This window comes from Aplysia californica, unplaced genomic scaffold (genome assembly GCF_000002075.1).
Source record: "Aplysia californica isolate F4 #8 unplaced genomic scaffold, AplCal3.0 scaffold00197, whole genome shotgun sequence".
Classification (NCBI taxonomy): Eukaryota; Metazoa; Mollusca; class Gastropoda; order Aplysiida; family Aplysiidae; genus Aplysia; species Aplysia californica.
Genome location: NW_004797467.1, coordinates 917,501 through 937,129, shown reverse-complemented (window position 1 = coordinate 937,129; position 19,629 = coordinate 917,501). Strand labels below are relative to the sequence as shown.

The 19,629-nt window shown below is 35.5% G+C and overlaps 1 protein-coding gene across 5 annotated transcripts; it reads right to left on the bottom strand.

Annotated features, from left to right (window-relative positions):
• Positions 1-442: 442 nt before the first annotated feature.
• Positions 443-17,326, bottom strand: LOC101854640. 5 transcript variants are annotated; one of them, XM_035969932.1, is made up of 11 exons: positions 17,171-17,326; positions 14,553-14,721; positions 10,127-10,292; positions 8,920-8,975; positions 7,896-7,941; positions 5,262-5,329; positions 4,713-4,894; positions 4,127-4,181; positions 2,634-2,777; positions 1,212-1,303; positions 443-767 (listed from the first exon to the last, which is right to left on the bottom strand). In XM_035969932.1, exons 2-11 carry the CDS (start codon positions 14,688-14,690, stop codon positions 530-532), a joined length of 1,185 nt encoding a protein of 394 aa, XP_035825825.1. In that variant the 5' UTR covers positions 14,691-14,721; positions 17,171-17,326; the 3' UTR covers positions 443-529. The 5 variants fall into 5 exon arrangements, with proteins under 5 accessions (XP_035825825.1, XP_005098992.1, XP_005098994.1 ...); XM_005098935.3 differs by having other exon boundaries at positions 16,978-17,325; XM_005098937.3 differs by lacking the exon at positions 17,171-17,326 and adding an exon at positions 16,780-16,874.
• Positions 17,327-19,629: the final 2,303 nt, after the last annotated feature.

Genomic DNA, 19,629 nt, shown 5'->3' with positions numbered 1-19,629 from the left:
AGTCTGCTAGCCTAACCTTCGGCTAATTCTCCTGTAGGCTCTCTTCACATTTTACAAGGCTTAAGGATATTCCTTTAGGGCTCCTACTTCAGCTACTCTGCTGCAGTTCCTGTTCAGTGCATCTTTCTTTTTTCTTCCTTCCTATAAGATTCTCAAGCAGATCAGCGGCTTAAGATAGCACTCACAACACTCCCTTTGACATTCTGGCAAACATTTGTCTAAAAAGTCTTAGCCTTGTACCATCTTTTCATTACCGAGAGGGTATTTTCCTTCACTATGGCACACAGCTGAAGATTTGTTTTTATTGATTTTTTTTTTTAATTTAATATTAGTTTTTACATATTAAATTTTGAAAAATATCTATAGAATCATTTATTTATCTTTATTTTATTTTATTTTTAAAAAATATATTTGGGGTTCTTTTGCTGTTGTTTTTTTTTTCGGGGGGGGGGGGGGGGGGGGACAACCGTATTTTTACAGTTTGGCACAAACTTTCAGGGGTTACAGAAATGTCAGGGTACTCATTATGTTATTCATACATTAATTCAGTCTGTGCCACCACAACAGGGTGTGAAAACTTCACTATTGGTGACACTCCTGATGTGCTCGCGTCTTGCTGCACACCATTTTGAATGTGATACTTGACAATCTCCTCAAGAGTTTTCTCTCTCCTCTGCCTTTTGTAAATAAAATAAAAGTCCACTTGGGTCTTGTTGTTCTTCATGGGTTTCTTGTGGATGGTGAAAACTTTCAACTTCATTTTACACCTGAAACAAATAATATATATATATATAATAATATAATATAAGTTTTTAATGAAAAAGGGAAAAAAACATTTTCTCCAACATAAAAATGAATCTGCTTCATATAAAGTAGACATACAGCCCTACAAGTAATGACACATAATTTCCTACCCGAACAAAGTTGGCAATGTATTCTATAATAAACATTATTAAATTAATAAAGAAGTGAGTCCAATGAAATCTCAGGCAAAAGAAAATTGTAAGTATTCATATGTACACCAAAATACTTATTGGACTAATAGAATTCAATAGAGCAACCTGTATGAGAAAACTGCTTTTTAGTGACAAGTGGTTAGGATATATATATATATATATATATATGACAATATCAAAAAAGAAAAAAACCAGACTGCAATACAAAAATAAATTCTCCAGCCTTGCATAAGTTCAGTAAAGTGTTTCACTTACGTCACGCAAATGGCAGGGCGCCTTTTCCTCTCCCAATACCACAGCAAATAATGACCATCTTCCTCTTTTTTAGAATCCATAAATAGGTATACCTGTTTAGAAAAAGTGAAAAGCATTCTCGAACATTCACACACAAACAAAAAGTTTTTGACTGACATTATAATAATTAATTGATAGTGAGATCATCCGAAAAAAATCATTATAAAATGGGAGGCAGCGTGGTGGAATCAGGCTCTCGTCAAAATAATAAAAGAGAAGAAACCTGCATTTTTCCGCAGTTTGTGAATTTTTATTAAATTTTTGTTTTTCGGCTCAACACCTTTCATGCCCATTAAAGAACTCATTTCTATGTGGATTTTTCTGAAAAACGTTGATTAAAGGCACAAAAACGTAAATTTTCAGTTATCACAGACTCTTAAGCTAGGGAAATAAACTAATCTTTTGCGGCCATTTTCTCTCTAATTTTACCTCTAAAAACAGGTGACCGCCACCTCCTTCAATGGCAAATATCTCGACTTGTATTCAAGATAAATGGATATTTTTTTCATCCAAATAAAGACAGGTGAACAAGCTTTAAGATGATACCAATAACTCAACATGCCCAAAAATTGACGAGAGCCTGATTCCACCACGCTGCCTCACAAATAAACTTCACAAAACATTACTCAACAAGGTCAATGATTCATGTGAACTTGATGCAAATCATCAAGCAAATTGAGGTTTAGAAATCTTGACACCATGAAAGAAAAAATAAGGAATGAAGTTTAAATCATTGTCTCCATGCGGTCAGTTTCGTTCAATTTCCATGTTAATGTACAAAGGCTTATCCCCACATCATTCCCAAAGAAGAAAAAGCTTCTGTGTAAACCTTTGATAAGTTTCATGCAGATTGCTTCCGAAACTTTTCTTGTCTGGCAGACAGGCTCAAATTCCTTGTTCATCTAAATTGTGTTGATGAGGGTGTAAAACATTTATTTTAACAATAATATTGAACTTTAAACTATATTCTGCCTAAATTATTAGGTCGCTTTTAAGGACAAGCAGGCTAACCCAAATTTTGGGGGGACCCAGAAATCTCGACTGTAACCAAAAGTGGGCATTGCCCTACCTAGAGGGAAGTTTGGTTTCACTGGTGTGTATATTTGTTTGGTTAAAGTGAAAACTCCCTGTCTTTTAAAAAAACTGAACAAGGGTCGAAAAACTTTACCTTTGATTTTCTCACAACATTTTACGGGATAGCCCCCTTGTGCTTAAAACCGATCGTTTCTTACAATCAAACATTAATAGTGAACTTTAAACTACATTCTTCCTGACTTCTTACTATCTAACATTTATAGTCAACTTTAAACTATATCTCACTTCTTACAATCAAACTAATTTACAATCAAACATTAATAGATAATAGTGAACTTCAAGGCTTACTTCTTCATCAGTAAGAACATCGAGCCAACCATCCATATTCCCAAGACTTTCCTTGACCTCCCTCTGGTTAAAGTCATACTCTTCTCCATGTACTCCAGCCAGCCTCTGTTTTGGTGGTGCAACTTGAGTGACCCTTGTGTGATTCTGTTAACAAATTCAAAGCCTGAAATCAAACCTTGCTCGGTTACTTGGTAACTTAGTTTTGTGAAAGTCTTCTTCATGGTCGCAAAATCTACAAAAGTTTCAGCGCGCATTTTACGAATGAATACTATATATTTTATTAGCTTTTATTTCATAAAACTGAAAGATTTAACCATTTTTGTCCGCCTAACAGAAATATTTTGCTCTTAATTATTAATTGTAGAATGACAGTCTGAACTGCAGTTACGATTCGTTTCATACTTGGAGCTCAAAGTCAACGTCCATTGCTTAGTTGGTAACATGCTTCACTATGATGTGGACGACCCGAACTTAAAGCCTACAAATAGGGCAGGGCAGAACTTAGGTGCAAGTTTTCAACGCTCTGCACCCATGTGTCTCAGCTCTACTGAAGGTGGACATTAAATTTCATAACTGGCTATTTTCATTTCCCTACATCCTGAATATGAGACATCTGTATATAATGGCTAACTCATTCTACAACACCAAGTACAGATACATACAGACATTGGTGTATACCCCTATCCAGTTGTAAATGATAGTAAAGAAATTCAAAAAAAGACTTTTTTCCAGAGAAAAGCATACATATACTGATTTTTTCAGGCAATGAGAAAGTGAGTCAGAACAAAAACACATTATGGCTCCAAGAACTAATCAAATCTTTTTATTCATTCAAACGTTAGCTAAAGTCATTTCTCTTTTTAGATTAATGAAATATCTGGAGACAGATTTTTAGTCAGAACACAATGAAGCCTACTGTTTGTGTTTCTATTGTATATTTGTAAAGCATTCAGAGTAGAGCCTATGTTCTTTAATCAAGGTTGAACACTATATATATATATATATATAAATGCCATGTAATATATTATTATTATTATTAAACTTCGGGGCACAATGATACTAAACATGTTAGGGTCACGCAGAAGAATTATGCTGTTGTTGCCAGGCTAATTTGAAGAAAAGGTGTTGACTTTTGAGGGAGATACCCTCTGCAAAATGCCTCAAACAGTTTGGTTTTTTTTAAATTCTTTTCAAAGAGAAACATCAAGTGAGATCAATCTCCAGGATACTCAAGTATACGAAAATTGAAAATAGATGTTTTGATCCTCCAAACATAGTGTTTTGAAAACCTGTTGCTTCCCTTTCAATCTAAATAAAAATAAACAGTGTTGACAGACGAGGTAAACTTACTTTACACAATAATTGAAGCTTAGTTACTATGCTACCTTTCAAATTTCTGTTTTCTTCCTAACTTTACACTCTTCAAAATTTCAAGCATTCTTCAGTCTCAGCTATTATTTAATGTCTTACGGGATTGTTAAATGAACACTTACCCTAGCCTTGACTTCCTCTGTTTGAATCACCACACGTTTTGAACTATTTTGTTTCCTGCGAACAAAAATGTTAGGGCAGGAACATTCAAAAACATGAAATGATAAATTTGCGTTTCATCCTAAAATAATTTCTTTTTACAAAGAGCAAAATACTAAATTTTATTCTTTCTTCATTATAGAAAGGTTTCATCTTCATAACCAAACCAATGTTCCATCTTTTCTGAAAATAAGGAGGCCACAGGTAAATCACATTTCCAATACAGTGGAGTCTAATTTACAATATTATTCACAAAGGCGTAAAGACATTTATGGAAAATAGCTAGTCCTTACAAAGACAGGAGCATATTTTCAGAGAAGCACTTTTATGTTTTTATAATTAATCCATATTTTCTTCAGAGAGCAGGTCAACGTTCCAATCAAGATCTTTAAAATATGCACACAGATGTGTCTCTCAAATTCAGAGAAGTTTCCATTGAGCGATACCTGGCACTTAATTGTGACCTAACCCCGTAAAAAATGGGACACAGGGATGGGAGATTTAAAAAAAAGAAAAACAGTTGAAGTAAGTATAATTTGTAGTTACTACCTTGACTGCTGACTTTGTGACCTGAGGGCAGTCTTTCTGCCCATACTCAAATTCCTCACACATGCTCCTAACTCAGTTTCCTCAGTGGTGTCCAGTCCATAGGATCCTTTGATTGCACTCGGATGGTTGCCTTGTGCAGATGATACATTACTCGTATCCAGCAAACCTTCAGAATATCTGCCCTGCAATATGAAGAGATACACAATCTGATCATAGTCTGCACCTCACGAGTTTTCAGTCTGTATTTTACACTCTTTTCAACATGATAGCATTGGTTATGGGAAGAAGCATGACGACATGACCGAAGTAAGACTACCAAATCAAATATCAATATATCTACTAGAGTTGGGAGGAGTCCTATAAAGTTCTCCAGAGAGCAAAGGCTACTAGCACATAAAGCTGTGTCTTTCCTGCTGAGCAATAACTTCTTTCAATTTAAAAAAAATAATTAAGAAGCAAATCTCTCGCCTTCACTTTGTCATTGAGCCAACAAAAAATACTTAATTAAATTAAGTCTTCAGAACTTAAAAATTTACTTCTGTCACTTACCTTTACTTCTGTAAGGTTTCTATCTGAAATTTCAGAACAAGAATCATCACTCTGGTCCTGCCGTTTAGCTTGAAAGAAAGAAAAAGAAAAGACAAAGTTAATCCTCTAGCAGAAAGCAAAAAGTGAAAGCAAATCTAGCCAACCAGACAAAATGATTATGATCCCAAGAAACTCAAGGAAAGAAATATGGAGACTGTCCTTTCAAGAGATGAGTAGACAAAACAGACTGCTTCAAGGACCACTGGTTACCGATCTGTTTCCCGGCTGTTTGACAATATTCTAGTTTTAGCAAGGGCTTTCCAATATGTGCAACACAATAGGGTCATATAAGTGCCGAAGATTAGAGGTGTCACAAGAGAGTAACAAACACTAAAAAGAAGGAGAGATCAGGATAGATGTTTGATAGGGAAAAAGTAACAAACCACACCAGAGCACCCACCAAACACCCACAGTTTGACAATAAATGTTCCAAAATCTGCAACATTTGGGAATGTATCTTTGTCTGGACATTTTCAGCGGGCAGGGTTGGTGATTTTTTTTGATTTTTTAAATAAAAATTTTAAAAATCGATTTTTTTATTTAAATCAAGATTTTTAAAATTTAAATAGGATTTTTTTTAATTTTTTTTTTTAATGTCGACACAGTTTGGGATTTTTGGTGGCTAAAAGTATGTTCTTTTAGTGCAAAATGATTTGTCTTTATTTTAACTAATTATTAATTTAAGCAACTGCTATATAAGTGAATTATGGCTACAGACAATTTACAATTAAGAAAATGTCAATCTAAGAGGAAAGGGGGGGGGGTAATTATGCATAGATAAACTTACATTTATTACAGTGTGTGTGTGTGTGCGCGCGCTTGTGTTTGTCTAAAAAGAAAAAGAAAATGCTAATTTCAATTATGAAAAAAAAAGTAAATTGAATACTGTATTATTTTACTACTTACAGTGACAGGGGGGAAAGCAGACTTTTAAGCATGATTATTTTAGTCTACTAAACCTTATATCTGTTTTATAAAACCAGGGAAAGGAATTCTGAATGTTTAAAGATGTAAAAATAGAATACATTTTTTTAAAGTGATTTAAATCACTGAGTTTTATTTTTAAAATCAAGTTGATTAAAAAATGTTTTAATCAACTGATTTAAATCAACCCAACCCTGGTTTTCAATTATGAAAAAAAAAGAAAATTGAGAACTGTATTACAATAAATTTTACAGTGACAGGGGGGAAAGCAGACTTTTAAGCATGATTATATTAGTCTACTAAACCTTATGTTTAATAAAACCAAGGAAAGGAATTCTGAATGTTTAAAAATATATGTAAAAACTGAATACATTTTTTTAAAGGGATTTAAATCACTGATTTTTATTTTTAAAATCAAGTTGAATAAAATTTAAAAAATGAACTGATTTAAAACAACCCAGCTCTACTTTCAATTATGGAAAAAAAAAAGTAAATTGAATACTGTGTTATTTTACAGTGAAAGGGTGGAAAGCAGACTTTTAAGCATGATTATATTAATCTACTAAACCTTATATCTGTTTTATGAAACCAAGGAAAGGAATTCTGAAGGTTGAAATAAGTAAAAACTGAATAAAAATAATTTTTTTTAAAGTGATTTAAATCACTGATTTTTATTTTAAAAATCAAGTTGATTTAAATATAAAAAAATCAACTGATTTAAACCAACCTGATTTAAATCAACCCAACCCTGATTTTCACGTCCGGCTGCGATCTCCTTGCACAGACTTTTCCGAGTATTTTGCAGTTGAATATTTGAAGATATTTATTCTAAAATTGAAGTAACGGTGAAAAGTAATTTAAACTTTAAAATAAAACATGAACTGAGAAATATGGGTTTAATGTTTCAACATGTATTTGATTGCGGTACTGTTTGTCTCAGAAATGCTCAGTCTAAACACGTACTAGCCTAAGGCCTGAGTTTTAGAGTTGTTCCCAAATAGAAGAAATAGTCATTGTACAAAGTTTTATAAAAAGAAAGGAGTCAAATTAAGAGTAAAAGCAATGGAATGTAAAACTTTTCGACAGTGAAACTGTAATGGGGGTGTCCAATGTGCAGCAAAAATAATTAACTCCTGCTCTTTTAGAACCATATGAATTGAGAATGGATAATAAAGCAAAAACATAAATATGCAACAAAAAAAAACGTCACAGTTAATTTTTAGTCTTGGTCATCAGTATGTAATCTTAATGAAAAGAACCAACTGTGACTGATTTGCAATAAATTACATATTTTTTTGCTTAAAAAGAAGAATTAAATAAAGGGTCTGTCAAAAATAAATCAAAATAAAATATTTATAGACCACATTTCAGTAAATGACTTTAGAAAAATAGACAATAAGATATTGGAGAACCTCTCAAGATAAATATATTGAGCTCAGCCCAATCTCATGTTTTCACTTCTAGCTCATAAGTTTGTCAACACACTCCCAATTCTCTCCCACACACATCACAAATGACAACAAAAATTTCGGAACGAAGAAGTAAAGTAAAACAAGATTCTAAAATTTAGAATTGTGACAAGGCAAAAGAAAAGAAGGGCAAAGCAATTTAAACTGTTTGTGAAAACAGTTCCACAACAGCAAGTCAGTTCAAAATATGAATGTCACTTACAAGCCCCAAGTTCAAAGTCACTTTTGACTTCCTGCTTTGCGTACACCTGAGGAGAGATTGAAGGAAACTGCAGTAGTCAACTATTTAATGAATCTCTAAAGAAGAGAAACCCTGAATTAGAATGCTGTCAAAATCAATAAACATAAAGGTAAAACCAAAGAAGATGTTGTTGAATGAGAAAGTATTATGTAATGATGTACAGAGTGTCCAATCTACTTTACAAGAACATCGTTGACTAATAAATTTTATAAACTTTTGAATGAGAGTGACATCTCTTTAAAGATTGCCTATTCTCAAGGGAGTTTCATATATATATATATCTCAGTGTCAATAATGACTTTCTCCCTCCAATTAATATTCAAAAAAAGAGGCGGAAAAAATAGAACAAAATTCATGTACCAGGTGACCAAAAAAAAGCCCCTTTACCCACAAAGATTATATTATGTCTCCCGCTGGAAGGGTTTTTTTGGGGGGGGTTTTTGGGGGGGGGGGGGTCAATAGGCATATGAACAGGTTAATAAAAATGCATAGGCTACGTTTTCGTGCTCACTGATATACAGAAAAAGTGCACAATAATTTTAAACTGCATAGTATTAGTAGACTAAAAAGTAAAAACTTTCTTCGCTTCTCAGTATTGCTTACAAAAAAGACTTTATCAAGGTTGAACAATACAGTATTATTAATTTAAGTTGGTTTTTTTGTCACAATAATCAGCATGATAAACCATTACTATTTCAGGACATCATTTTTTATGGGCTAGCATAAAAAGTTGCAGAACTTGATACAACCTATCAATAATTAAATAATTACATTTCAAGACAGGTTTGACAAGGGAGTCATAGTTGAATCAAACAAAGGGCAATACTTCACATTACAGCAATACAAGACCACTATGAAATGGAAGAAGACAACAAACAGAAAACTAAAGAGTTTGAATAGTAAGTACAATTCAGATATCTCAGCTTTTGGAAAAATGTTCTTCATTACAGAAATTTAAAACAGTGAGGCAAACACTTAAACAAACCATAGAAATATGCTCCTGCACTTGTTGATTTTTTGACAATCTAAGATCCAGCTGCCCTGAAAAAGAGGAAGGGAAAACAGAAGAGATACATATATTCATATTCCCTACTATAAGATCTACAATCTACTATAATTAATTTTACAATGTTTCTGAGGCAGTTTCAGGAGGATGATTTATCACTCAAATGTCACAGAAATCAGCATTTTAGTGACTATGGAAATTCCAGCATCGGGAGGGGGGGGGGGGGGGGGTTATGTTTGAAGAATAGAATAGCTTGAGTAATGGAAAAAAACTTATCTGCCGTTTTCTTTTCTGTGAATTTTCAGACAATTCTTACAGAAAAAAAACTTAAACTAATTTTGTTTTTAATTCAAATACAAAAGGGATATTTTTTCTTTAATCTTTTTGTTTAGTTTTAATTTATCATTTAAAACTAATTTTCTCATTGAAAAAGCATTATACAGTACAACACAAATAGCTCCAATTTGTCCGGACCAGCCTATAGGTGGTTCGAGGGATCCTTAGATTGAGGGATATCTTTCAAAGATAAAGAAGAAAAAGAAACGGGACCGCAAGCACAGTTCCACGGATACATGATTTCGAGTCTTCTCTGTTCGACTTATTCATGATATACTGTATGAAGCTTCAAGAGTTATCAATGCCACGGTTACAATGCACAAAATGATAAAATGAGATTTGTTCCCCTTTGTTTATGAGGTAAGGCACAATAATTTGAAACAAAAATTAGTGTTGAATGCTTGAATTCGCACAATTTAAAAAACAATCAACATGAAAAGCAAAAAGTTGGAAAACTTATCATGCTGGTAAAAGTCATAGAAGTTGAAGCACATTGTCTGTCATTGTATGAGCCAGCCAAAAAAAAAAGAAAAGGCTTGAGTTTTAATAGTATGGGAAAGAATAAATGTCACAAATTGCACCCTTTAAATCTACAAAAACTTGTTTTTCATAGAATGGTTAAATGCTACATACTTTTACATTTACATGATACAATTCGATATGGTATATACGTGGGTTAAACTTCCTTGTAAACATTGTAGCTGAAAGATTATTTGCAAAAAACTGTTTAAAAATTATGAAGATTCCAACTAGGACCATTCACCCCATAGTCAATCATGGCACTAACTACTAAGCGGCAGTTGTGACCCTCTGCATTTTGTGTCAAACTATGCCCATCAAAAAGCCTTACGTTTCTGACTCTCCATTTCATCAGCAGCATGTTTGCGCTTCATGTCGTCACTCCTGAGCACATCCAGAACACACTGAAACCAGCCAGGATGGTTGCTCAGCTTAATCAGCAATAGGTCAGCAGCATGTGTCTCACCTTTGCTCTGTAAAAGCTTTTCCACTTCCTCCTATTCAAAATGATGTAAAATCAAAACAAAAGGAATTAACTTCAAAAATTGAAAGAAACATTTTCATCTCCTATTAACACTATCAAAATTCATGGAGACGGCAAATGTATTATTATAGAACCTTTTTTAAAACTAAATATTCCTTTTTCATTAAGAAATAGATTAAAAGGAAGCAGAGCAGAGCATTTACAAAAGAAGGAAACTGTGGTGAATATGTGCCATGTTTACAGAGTCAAACAATCTTGTAACATCTTTGTAAATGAAGGATCATAAAAAATCATGTACAAAAATATTTATTATCTCTAAAAGTGCAGGAAGAAGGATTATGTAATAAACCCGGGAAACAATTAAGAAACTAAATGTCTCTTTCTAACCCTATCTCTATATTAATCGTCTGTGAGGCAATCATAATACTTTTCAAAAGAGTAGGAAAACTGATAATACAGACCTTCATAAAATGAATGCAAAATAAGATCTTACAAAGCGAATCATTTCACTTGATGGACTACATAAGATGATCAAATCAAAACAAAAAGAAACAAAAACTGAATTTCTCATAAACATTGAGAAACTAAATTATACCTTCAATCTCAACAATTATGAGCTGAGATCAAAATTATTGGATTAGTCAAAGAGTCAAAAAACAATATTTTTTCCACCAAAAAAAGTTAACAAATTTGAAAACATGTTTGCGGAGTAGGGTGTGAGTAATGATCAAGAAATGTAAAATATTGTTCAGTCAGGCAAGGAATTAACAGATTATTTAACTGTCGCTCAAGCTGGGGCACAAGATAATTGTCAGTTTGTGGGTTTTAGGGATTTCAATTAATGCTTGGCCTAGTTGGATGAATTAAAGAACCACAACAGACAAATAATTGAGAGTTGCCACATGATATTTGACACCAGACAATGTACCCAAATATAATGTCTGTAATATTAAAGATGGTATCAACGACATTTCTAGACAGCTATTCCATGCTGAAAAGATACATGTATAAATTTATTTATTCTAGCTCATGTCTTGACTACAGATTTTTGGGCATTTGTTGACATCAAAGAATGTGGCGTCTTATTGCTTGCTATGTTTCACTAGTGACAGATTCAGTTTTACCACGGTATCATTTTTCCAAAAGCCTGAATAACAAAAGTAAAACGGTGACCAGCAAAAACTGAAAAGCATACACTCGCTTTTATACATAAGTAATGCAAGTGCTGTTATGATGCCAAACATGAAATTTGAAGAAATAATGACTGTTAATTTCATTGTTTTAAAAAGTCTTTAGGTTGTTGTCTTTCCAAAAAAAGGCAAAGATAAATAAGTTTTGCCTTTGTTTGATAATGACAATAAGTTTTGGTTTTGTTTGATAATGACAATAAGTTTTGGTTTTGTTTGATAATGACAATAAGTTTTGGTTTTGATTGATTTCTTCCTCAGTCAAGAAGCCATTTCCATCAATTTATCGATCCAGCATTTTTAAAAACCCTCTCATGTCTTCGTGCGATGGCAAGGCCCATAACCGTTACACCACAGCCGCCAGTTTTTGGTAAGTTAGTAAAGGAATTTGGTCTATCAATTGCACCCCTTATCAGCATAGTTTTAAAATTCTCAAAACACATTGATAGAAAATAACTCCACAAAATTCCAAAATTATTTTTTTTAACCCAAACAATTAATATGGTACAACAGTTGTTAAAATTCAGACTAATTTTCTCTTCCTTTTCTTTTCCAGGTTCAATTTGTTTCCTTTGAATTCCTACAGTCAGTGTCTGCAATACCCTCATTCTAGTTCACTAGATTAGAGTTATCTTTTTAAAGTGGATGATTAATGAACGAACATATTTAACTGATTCAGCCCACAGATCATTTTCACTAAGGACACAAATAATTTGAGACTGCTTCGTGACCTCATGGGTGGTCTCACAAAAAGTTGATAAAGAAATATTCAAATTTGATAAAACCTTTATGTGTGGCATGTGTTGTTCAAAATACAAAATACTATTTATATTCAATGACACAAGAAAAAAAGGTTGGAATATAAGTGGTAAGGAAAAAAGAAGAGAGGAAAGTGATGTGAAGAAAGAGAGCAAATATATAAGGGCCGCTCTGCACGGCTCTGCGTCAAAACATAGGAGACAGTCGGCCGCTGTGAGCGGCACTACTGGCTGAATCAGTTAAGCTTACACAACATGCTGTGCAAAAGGAGAAAATCCAAGTTAAAACACACATATATATATATATATATATATATCTAGGCATGTATCTACAGAATTTTGGAGAGACAAACTCTGAAGACTATGATTCAAACTGAGAAAAAATGATTTGTTTGAAAGAGAATTGTTTTTTTCACCTGATACCCATCATTCTATTAAATCTTGTTTTTAATTATGAAGTCTCATTTAATTAGTAAGGTACCCATTCATCTTTTCCTAGGTTTTTGGAAGCTGCAGCACATTAGTTGAAATTCACAGCAAAAGCCCAAATTAAAAGCAAATGTACAGCAACGGAAAATCATTCCAATGCGAACTCAAAAGATCTGCACAGAAAAATTAAAGAGGTGTGCCATACAAGAACACGTGGATCAACAGGATGCCTCAAATCAAAGGATGGGAATATCATCACGGAAAAGACAAAGACGAGATACTAGAATGTTGGACAGAATATATCACACTGACAAAAGAGAAAAACAAAGAAGAGTGGAAAATAACAACGAGGGCCCACCAATCATGAAAGAAGAAGTTATCAAGGCACTACGAAAGATGAAGAATGGGAAAGCTGCAGGACCGGACAACATTACAACAGAGATGATTAAAGCTTTAGAAGACTACGGAATCATCAAACTGACAAAACTTCTTAACAACATGTATGACACTGGACATATTCCATCAGACTTGTCAAAATCTATCATCATAGCTTTACCAAAGAAACCTAATGCAAACGAATGTGAAACTCATCGTACCATCAGCCTCATGAGCTACATAACAAAAATACTACTCAGAGTAATTATGAAGAGAATACGAAATAAAATTCTCCCATAGCCCAAGAACAGTGTGGATTTATTCAGGCAAATGCACTGTAAATGCCATATGTCATCAGAACAACAATAGAACGTGCCATAGAAGTTCAGAAAGATCTTCATTTATGTTTTATAGACTACACAAAGGCATTCGACAAAATAAGGCACGACAAGATCATCGACATGCTGGAAGTCCTCAATATTGACGGGAAGGACTTATAAGGATTATCAAGAACATGTATTGGGATCGAACTGCTGCAATGAGAATAGAAAACGACATTGAGCGAATACATACAGATTAAAAGAGGAGTCAGATAAGGATGTACATTACTTTCTCCAGACTTATTCTCCCTGTATAGTGAAAATATCATGAGACACAGAAAAAATGCCAGGTATCTCAATAGGGGGACATAATATAAACAATCTAAGATATGCAGACGACACAGTCCTAACAGCCGAAGATGAAGAACACCTACAGAATCTATTAAATGTCATCGTACAAGAGAGTGACAACATGGGCTTAAGCCTAAACATCAAGAAAACCAAAACAATGGTGATAAGCAGAAAAACTCCAACCCCAACATGCAATATCAAAATCAATGATACCACCCTAAAGCAAGTACAACATTTTAAATATTTGGGGACCATTATATCATCAGATGGGAGATGTCACACCGAAATTAAAAGTCGCATTTGCCAAGCAAAAGCAACCTTCCACAAAATGAAACAGATACTAACAAATATCAATCTGTCACTGGAAACGAGAAAAAGAGTATTGAAAAGTTACATTGAGCCAATCCTATTATACAGGTGCGACGCATGAACAATCAATAAACAGCTGGAAAGAACAATTGAGGCGACAGAGTTGTGGTTCATAAGACGCAGACAGAGGGAAAAGATACTGGACAAGATGATAACATGGCTAGGGGCAGCAAGAACAACAGATACCATAGCTGCAACGCAAGACAAAGTGAAGTGGAGGTGATTCCATGACCGCCCATGCCAGTCGGCAAGGCACCAAATGATGATGACAGTCAAACCTGTTCTAATGGCCACCCATCCAAGACAATCACCAGTACAAACAACTATGTCCCATTACAGCCTTGAGTTTTTTACTGTCCAGCAGGTCCACCTCTGTTATTAAGGCAACCAATTTATCATTCCTCGACAACTGAGTTGCCATCCTGAACAATTCCCAATGTAGGCCACACATTGAAAATTTCAAGAGATAGATATAGAATATTACCTTGTCAGCCTTAGTTAACAAATCATGAGAGCTGCGTTGGAAGATCATGAAATGAGATGGATCAACAAACTCCACAAAGGTTTTGTGTATCGCCTTTATCAGTTCTTCCCTGTACTTTCCAGAGTCAGGTCGGTCCATGGCGGTTGTGTGGCCACAATATAAAGGTATCCTATTGGAAAATATAAACTGGTTAAATTCGTTTTACAATTGCGGTTAAAAAAATATATATAAAGGCCTTACTAAAACAAGGCCAAGGCCTTAAATTATGACATGTCAGCCAGCTAATTAATGCTAGCTGCTCTTGCGGTGAAAATCGGAGAGAAATTCCACAATATTAATACACCACACACTCAGAGAACTAGATTATAGTTACGGAATGAGGTAGATAGTGTGGATTCGAATTTCCCTCTGATTTTGATTGCATCGAGACCCTTATTTTACACAGAAATACATGTTTCAAGAAAAAATTATCTGCACCTTAACTTTCATCATGTTTAAAGCCTTCCTCAATACGTGGAATAGAAACAAAACAGAAAAGGCAAATGAGGTCACAGTGGTTTGTTTTCAATTGATCATCACTCTGATCTGACTTTAGTAGGATAATGCATCATGTAGGCCCCAGTTTTTCATGAGAGTTAACTTGAGCTGTCTCCATTAAAGCCTAGGCTTATAGTTTCAACAGAGAATAACAGTGGCATTCTAAGCTTCAGCCTTCAACAGAACCAATTATATAGTGAGGAGATTGTGGGCCTGACATGGCTTTTCACTCTGAAAGAATAATATAAAGGCTATTTGCTTCATAGGTCATGTTAGATCTAGAATCTAGGCCTACTGAATTGTAAATATATACATTTTTAGTGTACAGTACCTAAAGTATTTGTAATTGAGACGAAACCAGGTGCCTTAATGACAGTGCATGTATTTTAAACCTCCTGTTTTCTAATGTAAATAGGGCCTAAGATAAGTACGGCTAGACTGGCAGTCTAGGCTAGACTTCTTGTCTAGCCGTACTTAAGTACGGGTAGACAGCCAGGCTAGCCGTACTTAAGGACGGCTAGACTGTCAGGCTAGCCGTACTTAATATTGATGGCTGAATTGTAAATGAAATTTTTAGTTTGCAATGCCTAAAGTATTTGTATTTCAGACAAAATCAAAGGTGCCTTACTGACTTGCATGTATTTGAACCTGAATAATTACTAGATCTAGATCTAATGAGACCTGTGTACTTAACAGGCTTGAGTCGATAGGGCCAAACTTAGATCTAAGTACGGCTAGCCACTTCGATTTCAAAATGGGCACATAAATAATACGAAGTGGCTAGCCGTACTTAAGTACGGCTAGACTGGCAGTCTAGCCGTACTTAGATCTAGGTTTGGCCCAATCGACTCAAGCCTGTTAAGTACACATGTCTCATTAGACCTAGATCTAGTAATTATTCAGGTTCAAATACATGCAAGTCAGTAAGGCACCTTTTGGTTTTGTCTGAAATACAAATACTTTTGGCATTGCAAACTAAAAATTTCATTTACAATACAGCCATCAATATTAAGTACGGCTAGCCTGACAGTCTAGCCGTACTTAAGTACGGCTAGACAAGAAGTCTTAGGCCCTATTAACATTAGAAAACAGGAGGTTTTAAAATACATACACTGTCATTAAGGCACCTGGTTTCATCTCAAATACAAATGCTTTAGGTACTGCACACTAAAAATGTATATTTACAATTCAGTAGGCCTATTTTTTGTAAATGGTCAGTCTAGCCATCATATTAAGAATAAGTACGGCTAGACTGCGAGTCTAGCCGTACTTAAGTACGGCTAGACTGCCAGTCTAGCCGTCATTAAGTAAGGCTAGCCTCTTCCTAAATAATAATCTCCTAATGCCTTATAATACAGCACTGATTATGACACGTTCAATACAGGGAGGACAATAGAATATAACATCACATAGAATTCCTCCTTCAAAATCCAAACCAACGTCAACAAAAATTAAGAACCTGCAGTTAACTCTGTGACGGAATTTTAAGCCGCAATTATTATGGGCATTGGCATTCTGATCAAAGTCTCACAGGATATATTTCGAAGAGCTCGACTTTCAGTCAGATCTAAATTTGTAATTTTAATGATTTAATAGATCTAGATCTAGATCTATCCATAGGGCATAGGCCTATAGATCTAGATCTAGATACTATGCTATCTCGATTCTTGAGAGTGAGAGATCTTGATACCTGCGTCATTCCTATATTAGGAACACCAATTTGAAATTAAGTCACAGCAGACTACTACTAGATCTAGATCTAGCCTACTACAGATCAAACTAAATTATGGTATTCTTTTGGTTAGAGTTAGAGCCCATAGACACTAGGCCAATACTTAGATCTATATCTATAGTTATATACTAGTTTTATTCACTATGGAACACTTACAAGTTACATTAAGTCCTGCTCCTGTTAGCCTATAGGATTATAGATCTATAGGCCTCTGCATCTGCACGATCAATGATCGAGTAAAACCTCAATACGTTTTCCAGGCTGCGCTGAAATCCGGCAAAAATCACTGATCAAAATAATGAAATGAATGGGATCAAAAGGATTATGGGCCTATTACTATAATTCTCACTTCCTCTTGAAGATCGTTACGAGCTAAACATACATTCCTACAACCAGGATCCATCAGTTTTACCGCGAGGGCCCGCTAGGCTAGGCCTATCGATCTACTTTTCCTTGGCCTTGGAGGAATGGACAAGAGTCAACTTCCTGCTCCTGGTTAATGAAAAGTAAACAAAGGGAATAGCGAGTTATTTCTAGCAAGGAGCTTTCGGGAATTTCCGAAGTGACATCACAGCAGCTTACTTCCAGCAGAGAGTGTATTCTGCTGCCAGTCAGCTTCCAGCCAAGACAAAAGATACGTACCGTCTTGGCTTCCCAATGCGTGGGATAACTTTACATTCAACAATAATCCTTTACGTTCACTTTCTGTTACAACAGTATCTAGAAGCAATTGAAGGTCCTTTTCGGAGCCTGCTATTAAAACTGTGTCATCTGCATACCCTGATGTTATTAATATTTTCTCCATTTACTTTGAGGCCTGGACATTCTTCTATGTTTCTAAGGATAGGTCTGGTGACATAACACATCCTTGCCTCCCTCCTGGCCTAATCTGTTTATATTCACTGTATTCTCCATTAATTCGTACCTCAGCGTTTTGGTCCAAGTACAAATTTCTGATAATTCTTAGGCCTTTTCCATCTATGTCTAGCTTTTCTAGTATTTTAAATAGCTCATCATGTCTAACTTTATCAAACGTTGAATAATCTATGAAGCATAAATACAGATCTTTCTCTGCTTCAATACATCCCCCCATTAACATTGTTAAGGTGAATATAGCATTTCTGGTGCCCTTGTCAGGAACAAAGCCGAATTGCGTTTTAGATATCTCTGGTCTTACACTTTTTCTCAATCTTCCCATTATTACTCGCAGCAATATTTTTGTAAAATGACTCATAACGCTAATAGTGTTCTATGCATTATATCACACTCAGTGGCACCTGGTGTTTTGGGTAAAGCTATAAAAACTGACTTCATCATATCTTCTGGGATCTCACCGCTGTCATAAATAGCATTTAGGAAACTTTGTGGTTATTTCAGTGCCTAGTTCTTCAAGCGCGCCAATCACTTCAACTGGAATATTATCTGGCCCTGTGGTTTATCCTTGTTTCATTTTCCTAATGGCAGCTTGTACTTCTGCTTTCAGTATACTGTGATACCACCGTTTATATCATTAAAATCGGACACATTTTGCATTTAGCGCGCCAAATTAAATAGAAATATGAAATAATAATATTAGTCTCATGTTGGTACTGTAATTTGTCATTTTATGAAAGTTTACACTTATGAAGATGTGTTTGTGCTGCTATTTTTGCCAACGTCTTACACAAGTTTAACTGAACAGGTTTGAACAGTCACACAATCATGTAGAAATCGAATGACAATGCACATACAAGTATCAAGATGCCGAGACTTTTACCAGAAAACCGTCACAGGGTTATTGGACGACTACAGGCTGGAGAGTCTGCTTAACATATTATGCCAACTGTTACAGGTGTGCACGTCTCCGCCATCTACAGTTTACAGAACCGGTTTCAAGACACCAATTAACGTGACAAATTATGATCTGCCCCCTTGCCAGAAAACACAAGAGGGACAACTGCAGCCGAGGATCACCTCATGGTGTGCCAATACCAAGGATCCGATTCTGACAACCGCCGAGACCGCCTGGAACACCATCGGACGAACAGGAACAGGGCGGGCCTTGCGTACCAGAATCGTACGGCGGAGGTCTCCACAGGTCTCCGGCGCAGACGGTCGTTACATATGCCAGTTCTGACCCCCTCGGCACCGCTGTGATCGGTTTGTGTGGGAACAGTAGGCTCCCGTAAACTAGAAGAATAGACAATAGAGATCGGTACTGTATACACCCACGTGAGCAGAATCTGCGTTGATCCGATAAATAGGCGTATCTGCGTGTGACACACTAACCTGATCTCGCTACGCTGATGCCAACGTTGTGGAGACTGACCCTTGTGGAAGGTTGATCGTCATGATTTGGAGAGTCATGGCCCTAAATCAAAGAACTGGACCAGTGTTCTTCCAGAACGCGGGCCATGGACAAGGAAATGGGGTTAGAATCTACAGCTCAGTGCTACATCGCCGAAGTTCTTCAACCTCATGCGGTGGTGCCCTTTTCCCAGGGCATCCAAACTACATGTACTTTTACCAGCAAAACAGTGTGAGACCACATTATGCAAGTGTAACACAGCAGTTCCTAGGACGGAACTTCAATCTTTTGGCCAATCTGGCTCGTTCACCTGAATTAAACCTCTTTGAACACGTTTGAGTCGCAATCCAGGTAGCTCAACCACGACCACGAACAGCTCTTGGCTGCAGCCATCGGTCAGGTGTGGGTACAAATAAACGCACTCGTGAACTCTATAGGTCTAAGATGCAGAGCAGTTATTGCAGCCAACGGATATCACACAGGGCGCTGACTTTATATCCCAAAGTCAAGGTCGCTGAAAT

Bases quoted from the DNA above. Each gene is read 5' to 3' on its own strand.
- LOC101854640 (XM_035969932.1), bottom strand. From the start codon at position 14,690: ATGGACCGACCTGACTCTGGAAAGTACAGGGAAGAACTGATAAAGGCG. The intron at 7,942-8,919 runs GTTTGTTTAAGT...ATCTCTCCTCAG, and splicing joins TGCAGGAGCATATTTCTATG to GTGTACGCAAAGCAGGAAGT. The intron at 1,304-2,633 runs GTAAGCCTTGAA...TTTTCTAAACAG, and splicing joins ATGTTCTTACTGATGAAGAA to GTATACCTATTTATGGATTC.